We start from the raw sequence: 21,759 nt of genomic DNA, 5'->3' as shown, positions 1-21,759 counted from the left end.
GAAACATTTATGGGCTCAGCCCTAAACTAGACTCAATGGGGGATCCAAAACAAGACTAAGGCACAAGTGCTCTCAAGAAGGTTTTAGTTCAGTTAGAAACAGGATTGATACATTGTACTTTAAAGTAGAAAATACAATTTCTAATGGTGAGCCACCATTGGACAGCTCCAACTGCTCCTTCCAAGTTGTGATTAACACGGCCTTCAATGAACCAGCTGGCCCTGCTTTCCCCCTCTGTGAGTCTGTCACCAGACTTGTTTTTGTCTGTTGTGAAGTGTAGTGAGTAGCCGTCCTTTACTCAGGACCATAGGTATTAACGGCTCATTTTGTGTGAATGAACAGTTTTAGTTTGGAAAGACCATTGGGATTTGGTAACAGAAGATCTGGGGTCTGAATCAGAGCTTTAACCAGCAGTAACTACAAAAAAAAGATTTGTGTTTGGATCAGGGAAATGTGAACTATTAGTATTATTTAATGGCATTTTTTGAGATAGGAAGTGATTTGCCCAAGGTCACATAGGCAGTCAGGAACAGAACTCTGAGCCAGATTCTCTGACTTCCAATCTTGTACTCTTTCTATTCCACAGAGGAGGAAGGAAGGAAAGAAGGAGGGAAGGAGGAAAGGAAGGAAGGAGGAAAGGAAGGAAAGGAAGGAGAGAAGGAAGGAAGGAAGGAAGGAAGGAAGGAAGGAAGGAAGGAAGGAAGGGGAAAAAAGGGGGGTAAAAAGAAAGGAAGAAAGAAAGAAGGCAGAGGTGGAAAGAGGGAAGAAGTCAGTTTATTAAGGACTTGCTACGTGCCAGACATTATGCTGAGCGCATTACAAATTTCATCTCATTTGGAACTCACAATGACCCAGGGAGGTAGTTGTTCTTATTACCCTTATTTTACAGTTGAGGAAACTGAGGCAGGCAGAAGTCAAGTGACTTTCCCAGAGACCCACAGCTAATGAGTGTGTAAGGCTGGAGCTGAAATCAGGTCTCCCTAACTCAGTGTTCTTTCCATTGCATTTCTTAGCTGCCTCATAGACATGCAGGTTGCATTTTCAGATATGTGGCTATGATGAATTTTCTTACTAGGTCCCCTTTCAGTATTCTCCCTGAGTTACACTTTTTGGGTAGGTCAGTCACCTAGCTTTTGTTAAACCATCTATCACACGTCAGGCCTGTGCTAAGTGGTAGGTACCATATATATCTTTACAAAATATGTAACATGGAGAGAGAATGGACAGCATCTGCCTAGGAAGAAAGGTCAGCAGAGTTTCCACTCTGTCTGTCTCCTCTGTGTGCCTAGCCAAGTACCTGCTATCTCAGCTTTAAATCCCTGATTCTTGATTGAGGGCATCATGCTTTTCTTGTGCTGACAAGCTTTCGCTGCTTCTTTCTTACTGAAAAGATTGTGCTGGAATTTTAGCTTCTTTTCCTCAGCTCTAGTGATTCCTGTGATTAAACCCTGTGATATTGTGTGGAAAGGCAAACTAGCCAGTCAACAGCAGAACAGGAGCTGGCTTCTATACCACAGCACTGTCTGGGAGCCCTAACTTGTCCCTTCTTCTTCCTTCTCCCATAAATCCAAGGCCCACAGCTTCTAATCCTTGGTTGTCTGCAGATTTTCTGGGGTGAAAAAATTGGGGAGGGAGAAACAAAAAGAAACCAAGGATGAGTGTTTGGTGCAGCATGGAGAGTGACTGGAGCTAAAGCTCAGCAGTAACCGTAACTCACAACTACATAGCATTTTCCCTACAACAGCCCGAGGAGGTGAACTCATCACACTTAAAACTAAGAGGGACCCTTGATATGACCTAATCCACAACACTTCATTTTACAGACAAGGAAACTGAGACCCAAAGGGGTGAAGTCAGAAAAACTTGGAGAAAGTGCGCCTCAATGATCTCAGTTTTTCTTGGAAAGCAGTCATAGTGGGGCATTTAATCAAAGTTTAAATAACTAGCTCTGCTTTTCGCCCCCTCAAATATTCTGAATTTCATAAAGAAATAATCAGTAAATAGCATAGCATGGATTTGTAGTCCACATTTATTCCAATGACACTGAAGAGTAAGTATCGTAACTAGAAGTCAAACCAGAACTACAGCTAGACTCGGCAGAGCAGGCATTTGTCCCAAGGCCCCAACATCCCTGGGGGCGGGCTCCCTGCTTCCTGTGACTAACGTCCTTTAGCCTCCTCCAGGCCTGTGGTCAGCACAATTGGCCCTAGCCTGCCCCTCCGGCCTTCTCACTGTGACATCCATTTCTCAGGCCCTACATTCTTCCTAAGTAGATTCACACACACGTACTGAGGGATGAGCTTGTCCCTGCTTGTGTGACAACACCCATTGTAGAACTGTCTTCTTCATCACCACTGTGATCTTTCTTCTCCCAATTGAATTTGCCCCAAGTGTAGTTACTGCTGGTTAAAGCCCTGATTCAGACTCCAGATCTTCTGTCACCAAATCCCAAAGGTCTTTCCAAACTAAAAGTTGTATTTATCCTTGTATTACAGATGAGGAATCTGAGGCCCTGAGAAATTAAGTGTCTTGCTAGTGGTCACTTAGTATTTGCACCATGATCTGAACACCAGTTTCATGCATCTAATTCCACCCCCAAGGCGAAGTGCAGGGCTCTCTCCACCTCCCTCTGTTGCCACTCATTCCATTTCTCCTCCCCCCCCCCGAAACTGCTGTGTCTCTTAACTCTCTTTGCCTCAGTTTCCTCATCTGTAAAATGAGTTGGAAAAGGAAATGTCAAACCACTTTACCAAGAAAACTTCAAATGGGGTCACAGTCTGACATGACCGAAACCACTGAACAAAACTGTGTGGGTTTGTGGCCCACGCCTATTCCTAAGGCACTGAATACCTCACCAGCTTTCCTAGGCTTCAATGTAAGTATGTGTCACATTAATTTTTCAAATTCTGGGAGTAATAATACAGTAGCAAATTCCATACTACCTAAAGAGATGGAAGAATCACAAATCCTGAAATATTCCTATGGCACTTGATTTAATTACTGGACAGGCGATTTGTAGGATTTATCAGTGAAATCATTGCCATCTCATTTCACAAATATAGTTTCTTTCATTTTGTTTTCCAGCAAAAGTAGTATGTTCATTTCTAGTTGTGGGAATTCTTATGGGAATGTTATTTAGCTTGGGGAGGAGAGAATGTTTGGCATTACCTGAACAAAACAAAACGCCTAATATCCAATATTATACATATTATGTGTTGCCTAATGATTCATATAACATTTTCATTTGAAATTTTGGAAAACATTACATAGGAAATAATAGAATTTGAATGGCATTAATAGAAAGCAGAGAAAAAAATCTATATGGGCCAAAAGTTATCATGATCTCAAAATGTTTATAAGAATTACCCTATTTAAATAAATAATGTATACATAGAACCATAGTACAACCAAAATTCCTATGTCTGAAGACTTCAGAGATGGAAGTAAGTAGAGATAGGGTCATAAAACCACAAAATATTTCTTTTAAATCCATGTCTAATATTACATCCAAAACTCACATCTTAATCTTAACCATAGACCTACATCTGGAACCTGTAGACCTCAGAAGCGGTCTCATGAACTCTCTGATTTTACAAATGTGGAAACTCAGATCTTCAAGATACAGAAAAAACCCACAAACTTTAACGTCATAAGCCCTTCTTGGTAATCCCTAGGGACCAGGACTATAGGAATGAAATTTTGGTAACCAAGAAGAAAGGGGAGAAAAGGATCTTTTTTTTTCCAACACAATACAACACAGTAAATCCATCTTTTAATATAACAATATGCACTATGACAGGGAGACATTTTGAGGGAGTTGGGGATCTCAGCCAAATGGAAAGAATTTGGATGTTCCAGGTAGAGCTGTAATCAGGACAGTGGGATTTATGGAAAATTGGAGGGATACCTCTCCCGAGACTCTCCTGATTTTTGCCAGGCATACCTGTTCAATTTCATCTGCTTCTGCTTTGGTTTATGTCAGACTCCCTTTTCTCTTTTCACTGAATGCCTTTTATACATTATAAATATTTATCATGCCAGTTGTGAGATGAGTTTATGATTTGGCATTTGTTTCCACAGGTTTGAAATCACACTACTGGAAAAAAAGAACAAATATGTTGTAGAGAGAGTTGAGCTCTTATTTCTTTGAATAAAATCCCCTTTGTAAGGGTTGGAAGACGCCTTTTGTTTTACAGAATGGAAAGATAACTAGCCTGTTTGACACGAGAATCTGGCTTTAGTAGCACCAACATTTCTGGGTTAAAAGGGGGGGGGAGGCAGCATTTGAGGACTGGAGAGACTAGAACTGATGATTTCTGCAGCAGCCCCTGAAGTAGCCCACCCTGATTCAAGAGACATCTGAAATCAATTGCTGGAAGTGTTAGCCCATCCGTTGCTGTCTCTCTCTCCAGCTGTTCGTCAGAGAAGTCGTATTGGCATAAGTAATAAGTGAATATGGACCTCTAATGGTAAAGTGAGCCCAAAGATTAGGAAGGATTGAGTTCTCTTTAAAACATCTTTATAATAAGTTTCAAGTAGGTCCAGTTTGGTCTTCAATCCAGGCTGCTGTTTGTATTTGTCTGTCTTCCATGCCAAGACCAGATCAAAACCTCTCAAAGATATTAGAGTTTTGCTTTAACCACCTTTTTCAACTTGCTTTCTCAGTAAACTCAGGTAACGCAGTTCCCATAATCAAGATTAATCAATAAAGCAGCAAGCATTTCATTTTTATTTTATTTTTAATAAATTAATATGAACTAAATTAATGTTGATGTTATTGAAACTTGTCCATCTGACTGATATGAACAATATTTAATATTAGTTATTATTATGTGCTGGACATTGTGCAAAGAGACCAGATACAAGAAAGAGGCAATCCCTACTTGCCCTCAAGAAACTTCTGTTCTAACAAGTGGATACAATCCATATAGGAGAACAGTGTCACAGGGATTATAAATGCAGCTAGAGGCAATTAGGTGTGACCGCCTAGTCCAAAATTCCCTTCCCTGGACATAACATGCCCCCATGTATGGCAGGGATGCACTGGAGCCAGCTTGAATTGGCTTAGGTGATCTGATTGTTAAATGTTCAGTGCAAGCATTATTAAACCTTGGAAATCAGTAAATACTACAAATCAGAGCTTGATTCAACTTAAAGGGGTGTTTTGCATGCCAAATAAAACAAGAACTGCTTTTGAAACATTTACCAGCACTCTGCTTTGTCTGAGAATGTAAGTTCCTTAGGGCAGGGTCCCTCAGGCACACTTTCTGAAGACTGTTTTTAGGTGATAGGCTAGCTGCGGCCCAGCTGATTCCTCTTAGTTCGTTTTACCTTTTACTTTTCCAGGACCTGGGATAGTATTGATTAGTTTATTTTCTTATGTGGAAGAAGTGTTAAGGGTGAGAGGAAAGTAGATTGCATGGTCCATGGCAAGACTCTGGACTGGGAGGCTCTGGGGTCCTGGTAGAAGGCAGGATGGGAGCTGAAGAACAAGCTGGGACTGATGACATAGAATGTGTGTGTATGTGTGCACACACATATAGAGATACATATATGTATGCATGTTTACATGCACAAACATGTGTGCGCGCGCATGCATGCATGCGTGCATGTATGTACAAATGAGATGATAATTACAAGATTCTTAGCACGATGCCTGACACATAGTAAGCAATATATGTACATATTGGTGGTGGTGATGATGATGATGATGTCAAGCCCAGTCAAAATCAGTTTTCTTCCCAGCACTCTCCTCTCCCCACACCCACCTAGAAAAAGCACAAAATGCTTGAGCTGTTCTTGCAGAAGTTGGCCACCAGTCAAGTGTCCAAGGCTCAAATGCCACCTGAAATATGAATTGGCAGGAAATTGAGCCCTAGTTTCTTCTGGATACTATTAACCTTAACCTCAATTACACAATTGTGTGAACTGTGATAGCTTATGTCTTATGTAACTAAGTTTTTGTCTTCCGTTTGCCTTCTGATTAAGAATCAGATATCATGTGTCTAGTTTCTTTTCCTGGAAAACGGAAACATTACAATGGAAACATGCAGGATTTTCGTTTTGTTTTTATTTCGTTTGGTTTTTTAGGCTTCGAGATGAATGGGAAAGAAACATTTGAAGATGAGTAAATTCCATGCCGATCGTGACCTTATTTTGAAACTTCCTCCTTTTCTTGCTATGGTTTTTTAAAGGCTTAAAAACAGGATGATATTTTGCAATGAAAGCTGCAGGGGGCAAGGAATTGGAGTAGGAAGGGTGGGATTAGTGCATTCTTTTGGCTTCAAGAGGCTGAAAATAGTGTCTTAATTGTGAATTCTGGGCACCCAAACAGATCCTTCATAAAAGGTCCCTTTTCCTTCTTGTCAAGCTCATTTGCTAACATGGCCAGTCAGTCATAGAGGGTCATTCAGGTCTCAAACTTTTTGCAGAACCCCTTTACCCTTTTAAAAATTATTGATGACTCCCACATGAAGAGTTTTTGTCTACGTGGGTTATATCCATTGATATTTACCATGTTAGCAACCAAAACATCCTATTAGGAAAATAGTTTTAACCTTGTGGACTCACTGAAAATGTCGGGCGGGGGGGGGGGGGGGGGGGGGCCTTCAGGGGCCCCGGGGACCACACTTAGAGAATTGCTGCTTTAGGTTATGGTGACAGCTGGGGCTCAGCTGATTCTTCTTAGCTAATTTTACCTCAAAGTTGAGACAAATGGACAGCTCAGGGTTTGGTAATAGACTCAAGGAGATTTTCAGATCCAGGTGACCTGCATAAACCTTCTAATCCATCATCTGTTCAGAAGTTAAGGCTCTTTGCCTGTCTAGCTTCACTGCCCTGGGTCACTGCATGACCACAGAGCCCTATTCTTAGCCGCCTTCTGAAGTCTCATTTCCCGCTGTGGGCTTTGGACTCGCTAAGCACCACTTTTCTCTCATTCTCCTGGGCTTTGACAAACCTATGTCAACAAGAGAAGCTTATTATAAATATATACATTATAGTGCACAGAGCATTTTCCATCCAAAAACCCCAAGGAGTGCAAATACTCGTACCCAGCTCTAGAGCTGAACGGGACCTCAGAAACCACCTGAGGCCAGACTCCTCATCTTGACACTAAATGAATGACCCATAGTCATACCGCGAAGTTACCTCCCAGATACCTTCGATGAACCTTCCTCCACAAAGCCCACTAGCAGTGTTTCTGAGAGAGATCACCGCCATCCATATGAGGGATCTGTTGTAACTTCTTTTTTCCTCCCTGAACACAAAGATGACATGCCTGCTATCATCCTTGACTTTTTATATACACATACATTTGTACCTTAATGTCAGTCTTCTCTCAAAGATAATCTCTCTCTCATAAATATTGCTGGTGGGTGGTATACACACACACACATACACACATATATACGTATATTTGCCTAATTTAGATGTCAGTCTTCTCTCAAAGACAACCTATCTCTCAAATATTGCTAGTGGGTGGTATAAACACGTATGCATATATATTACATATAAACACATCTATAGCTATATATTTACATGGATATATACACATACAGATGTGAGAAATAGATAGACAGATAGTAGATGGACAGCTTTCCTTACTTTCTGGTTTCCTAGCTATTTGAATTTCTTTTTTTGTGATTTCTCCATGTCCCATGACTACATGAGGCCTTCTCTAATTTCTAACCTGTCAGTCCAAGTTATTAGCAGTCCTGAAATTGTCTGGTATATATTTTGTGTTTTATCTAATTTATATGTGCTCTCCAGATGCCCCTGTTACAGACTTTCTATAGTGAGTTCCCATTGAGGAATCTCTGTCCCAATGCAGATCTCTTGCCATTCTGCAGATTAGAGCCTCAGAGTTTCCTTAAGACCTGAGCAGTTAAGTAACTTGTTCAGGGTGTCCAGCCAGCGCGCTTCAGAGAAGGGTCTGGCTGACTTCCAGGCTAGCTTTCTTAGCCCCTACTGCAAACTGCCTCATTCCGTCCTCATTCTCTTCAGCAGCACCTTCCCACTCTCAGAATCTTGGGTCACAAATGGTTTTTATGTTTCCAGATCTCCATTTGAATTTTCTTTGCTTTGATTTTAATGTCAGGCTGCTCCAAGAAACTCACACTTCATTGGTTCTCTGATTACAGGTCAATTGAAAAGACATCTCTGTTTTTCCTTACAATTCATTATTCTGGTATAGGTCATCTTGGCTATATTTCCTGTATAACTTGATATCACTTAAATGAATTCTGGGGTGGGAAGGAACAATGAACTGGAGTGAAGGACTAGGGAAAGGGATGGGAAAGGAATATTCTCAAATGGGCCAAATTCCTACTCACTTTCTCCTCCCCCTCCCCTCTTTCTCTCTCATATGTCTGTGTATGACAACACACATATATGTAATAAGACATAAAGATGGCCTCACTCACTTATTCCTAGTGTCAGCAGTTAGGGATTTAGCTAATCTATGTCAAAATTTAATGTGGGAGGGACCATGTAGATATTTTTAAGATAATAAATGGGTTTCTAAAAGGTGATGACAAAGCTGTTCTTTATTTCCTAAAAAATAAAATCTGACACTTTTCAGTATATATTAAATTCACTTTCCAAAATGGAAAGTGGGAATTCAGTAGCTAAAGTATCAGACAAGCTATTTTTGTACAGTGGCTTTCCACATCAAACTATATATCATCTCTACTACTAAAAACCAAACAAAAAAAAAAAACAAAAAACAACCCACAACACAACCAGTTTTAAGCTTAAGCTTAAAATATGCATTTTGTGCCCTTGTTATTTAAATAGTTTTGCCTGCTGGTTATTTACATTTTGACTGTGGTTTGATATTCTGTACATATTAGAAATAAAGATGCCTTTCTCTAAGACATTTCCTGTTCCTTCTTTTTTCTCTTGCTATCAAGAAAAGGTTTTTTATTTTTTCTGAATTAATGTTTACTCCTTTCATTTCTCCCAGGAAGAAATTTAATTTTTTTTTTCCTTTTGGTATGCTTAATGGGTGATTTTAAGTAATAATTACTAATTTACTCTATCTCCCTTTTCTATTTTTCTCTGCTATTCTCAATTATTTCTCTTGTCCAGTCACGCTGGCATTATCATCTGCTGAGGTAGGTATGCTAATAGCATTGACATTTAGTTCAATGTTGTGTTTTCATAGATTCTCTTAACAATATAGTTCATGGAATATTTTTCTTCACATGTTAGCCCTTCATTTGGTTTATCCTAATAATATACATATATATGATATGAGAAAGATATGAGACCCAGTGGATAGGATTGGAGTTCATCCTGACCTGAGTTCAAATTCTGCTTCATGTATTTACAAGCCATGTGACCCTGGGGAAGTCGCTTAAACAACTCTTTGCCTCAGTTTCCCCATTTATTATTAGCCCCAATATTCCATAGTATTATTAATCCCATTGTAAAATGGGGCAAATAATAACAACTCCCTTTCCTAGTTGTAGTGAGGATCAAGTGAGCATAGCACATTTTGTGCTATGTAAGTGCTTGCTAGTGAAGTGGACAGCCAAGCAATGATGTGACAGCAAAGCCAATTACAATTTAATAGGATTGTTTATTAACTGGCTGGTGACTGCCTCCCAGTAGGGAAGACAGCCCCAAGTCTTCTGCAAGGTACATTTTTATAGACTAATATGTTGTTAACAATGAAATAGGCATTTCTAATGAAGCCCTGATTACCTAGCAAAAACAAGAACAGACTTGTATCTGGGGTATGTTTCTAGCAACACAGGTGGAAAGTTCCCTAACTATTGTGGCCTATCTGGTGGTTTCCAGGGACCCTGGTAGGGGTCCCCTTCTAGCAGGTTGCAGCAGGAGGGGGCTTTGGTGTATTATTTTCTGATGGGCACTTCACTCCCCCCTTTTTCTTGTTCATAGTTGAAACTCAGACTCAACTGAGTCCGGGGACATAGTGTGGAGAGCAAACAGCTTGACGGCCTGGATTCTTTTTCTAACATAGGTGGACAGGCAATTTATGAAACACAGGAAACAACATGAACCTGGGGTCGAGCAGGGCACAGAGATCAAAGGAAAGGGTGGGCTGCCCATGAGTCTCATTCTTTGCAATCAGTCCCATCACTTGTGTTGGAACCAACCAAAGGCAGGAATGCCAGCAACAGGAGTGTCAGGACAGTCTCTTAATCTTCAGTTGTAAGTCACCGGAGCGGTGGATCCAGGCTTTTCTTTCGGCCACCTTAACAGCAGAGTGGTCTGGTACACACCGCTCGGACTGCGTCCTGAATGTCTCAGAGAGCTTGGAGGGACTTGAGAAGTAAATTATTAACAGTTATACATAACAGCATCCGCTACCCGAAGTACAATAGAAGGTGGGGTACATTCAGTTACAAATGTTAACACTTGCTTAGATAATAGAATAACTACAAAATCAGATCAAAACAGCAAGTTCTTTTCTGCTTTACAACTTGTTACATCAATTCTGCAATAAACATGTCTTACAAATGGAGGTTTTAGTGGGTCTCTTACAATCACACTAGAGATTTAAAAAATTTCTTCTAAAAGCATTTTCCTTCTTCAAAACAGTTTCAAGATTTATAAATGATCACTAAACTTTTATGAAGTTAATTGAAAACTTTTAAATGATCTTAAGCAGTTTGCATAACTATACATATTCTAATTCTAGATGAAAAATAATATTAGGTTTTCCAATAAGCTGACACAAAAGAGCTCACATCTTTCATTGACTATTTGCTCTGATCATAGAAACCTGTTATAGAAGGAAAAAGGCAGGGACATTCCAATTATGCCAGGAGAAAACATCCTTGGCTCTGTTTAAATTCAAGTAAAGTCACAGATATCCAACCATGCAGTATCTGTTCCACCTCATAGCTAGACTTAGGAATAGGTGGGAAACGTTCCTTTCCAAAGGAACTCATGGGTAAACTGAGCCAGGAGAGATCCCATCCCAGACAGAGGCTAAGATTGTCCCTTCGGACTTTACCATATGTAGATTTCCACCTGTTAATTAACAGTACAGGATCACATTCCCTCTGAGTAGCTACTGGCATTTTCTCTCAGATACTGATTTAATGCAGACAACTCTACCCAAACTCAAAATAAAATTTAGTTATGGTCCCAAGTGCCTTTTACCTTAAACAACAAGCCTCACCAGTTACAGCTTAGAGCCAGTTATAATTATTTCTATTCTCATGGAGTTGCAATGAGCAATAAAGATTTATTAGGTCTCATAAATATAAGGAATTCCATTTATCATCCTTTCTTCGGAAACATAAAAGCCAATTGATAGAAATCCCTTTTAATCTTTGCAACTTCTTAGCAAGTTAGGTTCATTTAAAAATTACATGACTAAAACAAGTTCCTTTCCCAGGCTGAATGACTTTGCCTAACAGAAATAGTTGCTAGGGGATTTGACAGTGTTACAACATAAGGAAGATTTATATGAATTCTAAGCAGGAGAGACTGCTTTGAATGGGCAGAACTAGTCAGACAAGTTTTCATCTAGTTTCCTCCTTTCCATATACAGTAATCAATGAACAGTTTTAGGTTTTAGCATTAAACTAGTAGCCCAAAATAGCTTAGTTAACAATCTTACAAGTTTATACAATCTTAGCTGAAACTTCCTTTTAAACAAAGACAGACTTGGAAAGGTGTGAACACCCCATTTTCTAAATAGCAGATATACACATTACAAGTCAGGGTTAACAGATTTGATAAAGTAACACTACTGGTCTTACACAATTTTTCTTCATCTTTTAGTTTCAACAAAATTCAGATTAAAAATTGCTTTTTTCTGACTCACAATGATCACTCAGGTTTTACAATATACAGTGTAGAAATACAACAATAATATAAACTGTGAGATGACATTAATTGCATTTCCAAATGACATATAAGAATGATTGATCTTACCAACTTCATTTGGATGTCACCTTCTCGAAATGCCTCATTTGTCATACAAGGAAACTGAGACCCAGAGAGTTTGACTAGTTTGCCCAAGGACACAGAGGCAGCTAGTGACGGAGTAAGGAGCTGAACTCAGACTTGTCCCCACTGCCCTGCACTGCCTGCCATAGAGAGGGGAAATAGTGAGTCTGGCATTGAATATAGGCTTCCCCAGTGCCCGCAGTATTTATGATTGTACCACAATACAAAGCTGGGCGACTTTGGGATGTATCAAGTTAATCATGGTGGTTCAGGAGACAGAGCCGGATGGTCCCTTTGGCAGGGCTGCCATAGATAGAACTCCTGCAGGTGTAGGTAAGACTGGATCACCTCTGAGGTGCATTTTTTTTTCTTTGACATTCTGTGATTCTTCTTCTTCTTCTCGTCCTTTCTGTTATGATAGGATGACGGAGAAGAGCCTTGGTATAATAAAGCCTGCAAATGTGATTGTCAAGGCAGTTCCACTTCAGTATGGTCAGCTGGGGCGACCAGCTTGGGCTGTATGCCAGGTGAGAGTTTATTTCTGTTGTTATGCTTATGGCAGTAGGATATCCTTTGAGAGTAGCTATGGGCATATATAACCATTTTCACTTGTTCTTTAATCCAATAGAAGTGAATTATGCTGAATTGCTGCCATGCTGAAATCAAGGCTTTCTTCAGAGTACATATGAATTTAATGTCTCATAATGTGCATCGCTTTAATGCTTCTTCTGATAGGATTGCTAAGAAGTGAATCATCCAGTCAGTACAGCCCCAGCCCTATGGCGGTTTGCATGGTAAAGGCACGTCCTATATGGAGTTTAACTATCCCTCCTCCCTGGACTTACACTGAGGATTGATGTGGGATGTCTGAAAAGTACTTCTGATTTACAATTTTTAAAAAATTGAATGTTGTTGCCAGACATTTTCAAAAAACCCCAGATTTTACCATCAGGGATTAATTCCTTTGGTTTACACATTGCCTTTCCTCTAATACTCTCTTTGAAAACTTCTAGAAAGGGTAACACAGAAGTATTACCACTTTCCAATACCTTAACATAAATTAATTTATCAACTCATTTTTCCCCTAGAACTAGAGGACCCCAATGCCACATGATTGTGTCGCCTTAAACCTGTGGATTCACTATGGAGTAGTGAAGGGCTGAACATAGAGTTAGAATCAGATTTCTGCTCAGATACTTGTGAGCTGTGTGACCCTGGGCGAGTCACTGAACTTCTCTAGGCCCCAGTTTCTTCATCTGTAAAGTAAGAGGGGAGGGTGGTTGGACTTGATGGTTTCTAAGGCCCTATCCTATGAGCCAATACCAGTTTCTTTCTTTGGGTCTTGGTTTCCGCATCTGTAAAAGAAGAAGTTGGATCATATGATGATGTTGCTCTTCGGTCATTTCACTCATGTCTGACCCTTTGTGACCCCATTTGAGGTTTTCTTGGCAGAGATAGTAGACTGGCTTGCCATTTCCTTCTGCAGCTCATTTTACAGTTGAGGAAACTGAGGCAAACAGGGTTAAGTGACTTGCCCAGGGTCACACAGTTAGTAAATGTCTAAGGCCAGATTTGAACTCAGGAAGAGGAGCACCTGATTCCAGGCCAGGTGCCACCTCCAGCTCTTGGCAGAACACGGGAAGGAAGAGGGCGCTGAGAGAGAAGGACACGCAGCAAAGAAAGCAGAGGCGAACCTGCCTCCCCGTCAGCACGGATGGCTGGGAGGGGGTCTCCTTAAAGTGAGTGCTCACTGCACAAGCAGCTCTCCTGCTGAGAAACCCTTCGACATCTGCTTGCTAACGCCCTGTGTCAGAGCCCCCTGGGCGGAAGGGGACCTGCTCATGGCACGGCAGCCACCCAGTCTTCACCTTCATGTCACTCAGAGTGCTCCACGGCGGGCCTTTCCAGAGCTGCGATAAGCCCACCCCAAACGGCTGCCCAGGCCAAGAGCTGTTTGAGGGAGAGGCGTGTGTGTGCACACAGGCTATCACGTGCCGTTTACCAGCAAACAGCTGCTCCCCAAATGTTCTATCCTTATTTGAGCCTTGGATTCCTTCCGGGGTGAGTAGGTATTTGTGACAGTCTTGGCACATTTTCTTTTGCTATGGCCTTGGGGAAGAGAGGCTGTATCACAAATGAATTACAGAGCCAGAAGGTTAAATAAGGCATTTCTACGCAGAACAAATGAATAGAGAAACATGACGACATAATTGCACTTATAACAATAAAATCAACCCTTAGGCAACAAGGCAATATCCCCCTGCCCCCAAACACTCAGCCACCAAATAATCTTGCTCTCCCCAAGCTCACAGCCTCATGAAGGAGACAGAATGCAAACAGCCATGCATGATCTATGTATAGGCCAAGCCGAAGATAATCAAAGAGGGAAGGTACTGGGGTTCAGAGGAATGGGGAAAGGCTTCTTTTAGGGAGCGGGATTTTAGCTGGGACTTAAAGGAAGCTAAGGAATCCAGAAGGCGGAGACGAGAAAGGAGCGCATTCCAGCACTGGGGGATAGACTAGCAGAAATGGGAGGCCCATGTCCCTGGGTCAGAGTGTGTGGGGGTGTCAGATGAGGCAGGGGCTTTGAATGACAGAGGACTGATTTTATATTTGATGCTGGAGGTGACAGGAAACCTCAGTGGGGAAGAGGAGAAAAGCCTCTCGAACTACCCTCCTCACAAACATCTAACGTTTGTTTTGTTTTGTTTTTCAGGAGCAAAAATAGTATCCAAACCGACTTCCTTCCTCCCACACACATAAAACTGGGTATGATGCAGATGCACATTCATGCACACGCTTGTTCTTTAAAAATCTGCTCAGCAGGAAGCTTGGAGCCCCGAGAGTGTGCATTTTTTATAAGTCTTGACTACTTCGCAATATTGGAGCACTTTGTCGTTGCTTTCATTTGTCCATCTTGCCCAGATGTGGTTTTCGTGCTCCATACAGTGGTGGGAAGATGAACCTGGACTAGAACGGGGACCCCTCTCCTAGCAGACACCCCCCCCACACACACACCAATTCTACTGATACCAGTTTTTCTAGTTCAACTTCAGCCAATTCGTCCTAAGGCCCCCATTTGCCCCTTACCCTGGATGCAGCTTAGCGCTTACGCACATCCCGAGAAGGACCCCTGTGACCTCCCATGACCGGCGACCAGTGTCCCCCTACAACACATTCACCAGTACTAGACAAGTCCGCACAAGCCTTCATGGCTGCCGACTGGGCAAGTTAGGGCTTCCCTCCTGATCCATCCCTGAACTCATTTCAGTCATCAGAGGTATTAATTGGAGAGAAAACATGGAGAGGGGGGTGGGGAGAAGAAACAAAAAGCAGGAAGAAAATCGCACATCAGAGACAGGGGAAATATCTTCTTTTCCCTAATGCCCCTCACCTGCGTAGTTGCCCGTGACTGAAAAAATTAGGCGTGCCTCTAGGGCTGGCAAAATTGTGCAACAGTGAAGCTCGTCACTCGGCCCTTCCATTGCGCTTCCCCTGTGAGAGCATTCTCTCTCTCATGGTCGGTTTTCTGCCTCCTACCCACGTCCCTTCCCCCCCCCCCCCACCCCTCCCCCAGAGCTTGTTCTTGAGGAATGACCAGCTGCTTGTTACTTTTAAGTTGTTAACAACTGCAACAACACACAGGTATGTTCAGGTGAATGGGACACTCCTGCCACAATGGACATTCTAGGAGGTCCAGAGGCTTAAGCTAAAGAAATGTTCTGATTGTAGAAGACCAGATGTTGATCTATTTGAGATATGTTGTGGGGAGTGGAGCCTTTCCAGTGTCACCTGAAAACCCATCTTAGGGCTGGTTGTCTCCCCCAACACCAGCCTTAAGTGGTTCCCATTAGGCATTCTCTTCTGTTTCCCGAATCAGACTCATTGTCTGGGAGCACCTTGAAAAGAGATTCCTTCCAAAGGTAGTGAGAGAATAAATTATTCTGCCGTCAAGATTTAATTCAACTTTCTGCAGTTATGACTGCAGTACTAGCCATGCTCGCCCGGTTACTGAAGATGGCACCCCATCTCTAGTCTCCATGCCTTTTCATTGGCTCTCCCCGGTGCCTGTCAGCCCCGCCTCCCTGGCTTCTGTCAACACTCAGCTTATATCCTATTTTCTGCGGGTTCTCCTGCTTTTTCCTTAATCTTAGTGTCTTCCCTCTGAGACTTAGCTCCGATTTATCCTTTGTCTGTACATAGTGGATTGCATGTTCTCTCCCTCTTTAGGCCATGGGCTCCTTGAGAGTAGGGACGATCTTTGTTTGGGGGGGGGGGGGCTAGTGCCTGGCACAAAATAGGAACTTAATAAATCCAACTGACTGCTTTATGCCCCCCCCTCACCCCTACCTCCACCTGCTACTGTCCTCCTTTCTGAGATTGTTGTTCGGTCATTTTCATCCTGTCTGACTTTGGGATCCCATCTGGGACTTTCTTGACCAAAATATTGGCGTGCTTTGCCATTTCCTTCTCCAGCTCATTTTACAGATGAGGAAGGCAAACAGGGTTGAGTGACTTGCCCAGGGCCACACAGCTAATAACAGTCTGGGGCTGGATTTCACTCCCTGACTCTGTGACCCAGCACTCTGTGTTCCTAATTATTCATGTGTTGTCTCTGTGGGTGGGATGTAAGCTCTTGAGGGCAGGGACTCTGTTTTCCTTTGTGTCCTCATCGTTCAGCACAATGCTGATGACATAGCAAGCCCTTCATAAATACTTGTTGACTGACAGATTAAATTGGAGAGAAACGCCCTTGTATAACTGTCATCATCCCCATACAGAACCAAGCCATTCTCTTAGTATTCAACCAAAAGTGTAGCAGCCTGTAAATAATGGATGCCCTCGGTCTCTTTGTCAAGGACCTTGTTTGGCCATCTGATGCTTGACAATGACATGCCCCTGTTCCCTTCCCTTCTACTCTAAAATGGCTCTCTGCTAACAGGAATGTATTCTCAAAAAGACTTACTATGTACAGGCAGGACATATGCTATCATGTCTGACCTGAGTACTGGCAGGTCTGCCAAGGTATCACTTGGACTGGTTGTTGATTGGAAAAATGAAAACATCTGACATTTAAATGTCCTTGTTTGTAAAATGTGGATAATAGCAATGGTTAAACTTTTTATAGCACTTTACATCTCACTTTATCCTCACAACACTAAAAGGTAGGTGCTGTTAATCTCCACATTTTAAAGATGAAGAAACTGAGGCAGGGTCATATGACTAATTAGTGGGTCACACTGGAACTCAGATCTTCCGAACTCCAGGTGCAGTGCTCTCTCCCTGAGCCAAGAGCTGCCTCTGGATATTAATGCCTGCACCGTCTATCTCACTGGGTTGGTGTGGAAGAAGTGCGTTATAAATCTTAAAGCACTATACAAATGGGTTGTACATTGCTGTGTTGGATTGCTGAATATTTCATCCTTTCAAACTATAGGCTTAAAAAACACGCTGTTGGCTTAAGATGGAGGGCAGCAATTTCTTAAGTTCCTAATTGTAAAAAACAACAATAATTTTATTCTCCTGCCTTTTTATAAAGGTGATAAGTTCAGTACTGTCCATGGCAATCCTTTTATCTCTTTAAAAATTGTATTTATTTGATTCTGAACTTAAGAAATAAAACAAGTATTCCTGTAACAATAGTAGAATACGGAAAAAAAAGATGATTGTGTCAGAAACTGGAAATCTGTCATGTTTAACTCACTCTTCCTTTCAAATAATCAATTTGTTGTCATTTTTTCTCTTTTCTTTTTTTCTCCTCTTCCTCCCCTCGCCCTACCATTAGACACAAATATGTATTTATATAAAAACATTCTATACATACTTCCATTTATCTCTCCAAACTGGTTGGAGCAGTTCACGGTTTTACCAACAGTGTGATATGTCCCAATTTTTCTGCACCCCCTCCAACATGTGTTGATTATCCTTTTGTCTTTAAATAATCTCTGTTCTTTCCCTGAAAAGGCCCTCTTCTATCCATCATCAACCACGAGTACAAATAAAAAATGATGAAATGGGATTATGAGTTTGGACATTTTTTACGTCTTGTGTTTGTTGACTAACATATATGAATGTTTTTGTTTGACTTTTCCCCACTCCAGAATGCCCATACCATAAGCCTTTGGGCTTTGAGTCTGGAGTTGTCACTCCAGACCAGATCAGCTGCTCCAATCCAGACCAGTACATAGGATGGTATTCTTCATGGACTGCAAACAAGGCGCGTCTCAACAGCCAAGGCTATGGGTAAGCCAAGGCAGGTTTTGTATGTCATTGAAAACTCTCTTTCATCCCTCTGCCAGCATTGGTGGAGCAAGAGAAAGGAGATTAGTAAATATTAATACTCAGTATTGTGAAAGAATATAAAGGGCAAGAGAAGGAATGTGTACGATCTAAGAGGGACCCATCTAGAATAAAATGAAACAACCTCACCTGGAAGGCAGCCTAGAGGAGAAAAAAAGACCAGCGAACTGGGAATCCAAGGACCTGGATTTAAATTCTGTCATGGTCATTCACTAACTGAATGACCTTGTAACAATCATTCCTCTCTTGGGGACTCAGTTTCTCCAAATGAGGTGGTTGGATTTTGTTGATTTTTAAGGTCCCTTCTGAAAGGGACACAGGCCAGCCTTGTATATAGTGTTGGAAGTTTTGCAAAGTACTTTACAAATTTCCCATTCTATCCTCCCACTTCTATTATTATCCCCATTTTATAAATGGAGAAACCACCGAGATGAAATGACTTGCCCAGAGTCACACAAAAGTTAGCATCTGAGATGGGACTCCAGGTTTATCCTTCTATCCAGTGCGCCTCCTAGCTACCCCACAATGGGTCTAAGGTCTGCCTCTGACATATACTTAGCCATGTGACCATGAGGGAGTCTTTTCATGACCTCACACAGTAAATTACAGAAAATCATGCTGATCTGCATAAGTGGAGGGCATCTCCACCCTGGGAATCCCTTAAGCCAAAAAAAAAAATCACATCTTGGGGGAAAAAAAAGCCTTTTCCAGTTCTACTCAAATTCTTATGGTGCTCTAAGTTTTTCAAGACAAATTTCATACATCACAATATCTAGCATGGAGTAGAAAACCAGTAAATATTCATTGACTTCGACGTCAAATACCTTGGAGAAGGCATAGAGAAGTTTTCCAAGAGTAAGGTCTAGAAGAAAGACCTAGGGAGAAAAAATGGAAATAGTGAGAGAGATGAATGGAAAGGAATGTTCTAAGCAACAACCCTCAAAGACGTGGCTGTTGCTTAGTCGTATCTGACTCTACATGATCCCATTTGGGGTTTTCTTGGCAGAGACACTGGAATGGTTTGCCATTTCCTTCTCCAGCTCATTTTACCGATAAGGAAACGGAAGCAAACAGGGTTAAGGGACTTGCCCGAGGACACACAGCTAGTGAGTGTCTGAGACCATGCATAAACTCATCCTGACTCCAGGCCTGGCACTCTGTCCCCTGCACCACCCAGCTGCCCCCCACAAAGAGGTAACAAGGCTCAATCAGAAAGATCTTTTGGCCTTGGAGTTGTATCTCTTGGACCTTGGGTGTGAGTCCTGGTTCTAACATTCGCTGACTGTGATTCTGTGTAAGTTTCTTAATTCCTTTATAAATTAAAGATAATAATATGCTACCTACTAGATATTTGGTCACTGGACCCAGATGGCTCTGGAGGAGAAAGAGAGGCTGGTGACCTTGCACAGCCCTCCCTCACTCAAATCAAAGTCAACTGCAAGTCATGTCATCATCTCCCTGACGCCACGGTACTCTTAGAGAAGGAAGGACAAACCACACAACTCACCTGCAAAGTAATTGTATTTAGACAGCCCCTCACAGGACTGTGAGGATTGCTTTGAAAACATGTTTTATGTGTCTGTGACTTAGCATCAAATAGGTAAGATGTTACAAATATGTAAATATGTAGGATGTAAGATATTGTGCAGTATCACCCTGGGTCCCAAAGAACTTTCTTTTATTCCACTTCTGATGCTTCCTACCTGAGTGACCTTGGGTGAATCACTTACAATCCCTGGGCTTATGTTTCTTCATTTGTAAAGATGAGGTGCTAGGACTTATAAGTTCCATTCAGTTTTAGCTCTGTGGTCCTATGAGTAAGGTATACTTCAAAAGAAATTTAAATTACAACTCTGAATGCTTTTCTGATGATATAATTAATTTAATTCTGAAACTATTTTCTTAGGGAAATGGAGGTGCAGGAAGGGATGATACGGACTCGTTTTCTTGCTAAAATGTTTGGGAATTCTCAGTGGCAATTCTGCATGCCAATTAAAAAGTAGAGTGAAAAAGCTTTCTAATTCTCTTAGTCTCTGCTGTCTAGTAAGGTTTTTTTTTTTTGTCTTTAAAGAGTGTTTAAAATTATTTGCTTGCTGTATGACATTCTCATAGACTAGCTTTCAGGAATAATGCGGTTGCCATATTTTCCCTAGGTGTGCATGGCTCTCCAAATATCAAGACAGCAACCAGTGGCTACAGATAGATTTGAAAGAGATCAAGGTGATTTCCGGGATCCTCACCCAGGGACGCTGTGATGCTGATGAGTGGATGACCAAATACAGTGTGCAGTACCGGATGGACGAGGGCTCCAATTGGGTTTATTACAAGGATCAGACCGGCAACAATAGAGTGAGTGATAGCCATGCACGCTTGAAATGTTTGACACTCTCTTAAGGAACAAAAGAGATAGTTTTCATGGTGCCCTAGCAGCGCATCATCATTTGAATAGTCAGAACTTGAGCAGTTTCCAGTTCATTTGGTATATTCTTGACCCTCAGCTTCAAGCTCGGACAATATAGACATAATCATGAGAACAGCAGGAGCAGACTGGGCACATACCATCGGCGCTGCTGCTGCTTCTGACAAGTAATGTGCATTATTAGCCCGTTAGCGTGATTCAGAGGAGCGTGCCTTCGACAATTTCTAAAAGGGACCCTCTTATCCTCAGGATAGACCTGAGTTCAAATCCAATGGCAGACACATACTAGCAGTGTGACCCTAGGCACATCCCTTTTTTTTTGATTCAATTTCCCCAACTATTGTTGTGAGGATCAAATGAGAAAATAATTGTAAAGCTTTTAGCAAAGCGTCTGACACAGAATAAGCTATGTTTGTTGTGGCTTTTCAGTTGTCTGACTTTTTGTTACCCTGTTCAGGGTTTTCTTGGCAAAGATCAGCATCTTTTACAGATGAGGAAACTGAGGCAAACGGGGTCAAGTGACTTGCCCAGGGTCACACAGCTAGTAAGTGTCTGAGGTCAGATTTGAACTCAGGAAACTGAGTGTTCCTGCCTCTAGGCCCAGAATGCTATCCGTTGCACCACCTACCTGCTTCAGTCATTTTCAGACTATCTTGGTTTAAGTCATTTTAAAAGCCTGTTAGATGAAATGATTTCAGAATGCATTTGAAACTGGGAGTTATTTCCCCAAATCATAAAATATACTTAGCTGTAGTAGCCTGAAATATTGTTATTTGAAGATTTTAAACAAAGACTCTCAACAGAATGATCAGCATTTGTTATGATGTATGTACCAACTGTCATTCTGCTACAGTTTCAGAATATTTTTCTGATTTTTGAATCTAGAAGAAATAACTAGAATAAATTTCTGTCTGGTTATTATTTCATATTAGAAGCTAATTTCATAGATTTTTTTTTAGGGCTGGAAGGAATGTTAGAAATCATCTGGTCCTATCCCGTCTCATTTTAAAGGAATCAACGAATTAAGTCAATAGATGCCTATGATATGCCAGGTACTGTGTAAGTGGTTTGGCCCGACATCACACAGCTAGTTAGCAGCGCTGACCAGT

General features: G+C 41.5%; 1 protein-coding gene across 1 annotated transcript in view; it reads left to right on the top strand.

Moving 5' to 3' along the window:
- Positions 1-2,782: 2,782 nt before the first annotated feature.
- Positions 2,783-21,759, top strand: part of RS1 (retinoschisin 1) — a 24,908-nt gene continuing 5,931 nt past the window's right edge. Inside the window, exons 1-4 of the mRNA XM_069100502.1 lie at positions 2,783-2,875; positions 12,353-12,458; positions 18,033-18,174; positions 20,385-20,580. Of these exons, the coding sequence (XP_068956603.1) occupies positions 2,783-2,875; positions 12,353-12,458; positions 18,033-18,174; positions 20,385-20,580 (537 nt within the window). The remainder of the gene's footprint in view (positions 2,876-12,352; positions 12,459-18,032; positions 18,175-20,384; positions 20,581-21,759) is intronic.

The sequence above is a fragment of the Petaurus breviceps genome, unplaced genomic scaffold (genome assembly GCF_028583685.1).
Source record: "Petaurus breviceps papuanus isolate PSGF00001 unplaced genomic scaffold, PetGlider_PUasm1.0 419, whole genome shotgun sequence".
Taxonomy (NCBI): domain Eukaryota; kingdom Metazoa; phylum Chordata; class Mammalia; order Diprotodontia; family Petauridae; genus Petaurus; species Petaurus breviceps.
The sequence above is the reverse complement of the archived record's forward strand: the minus strand, read 5'-3'. Positions and strand labels throughout refer to the sequence as shown.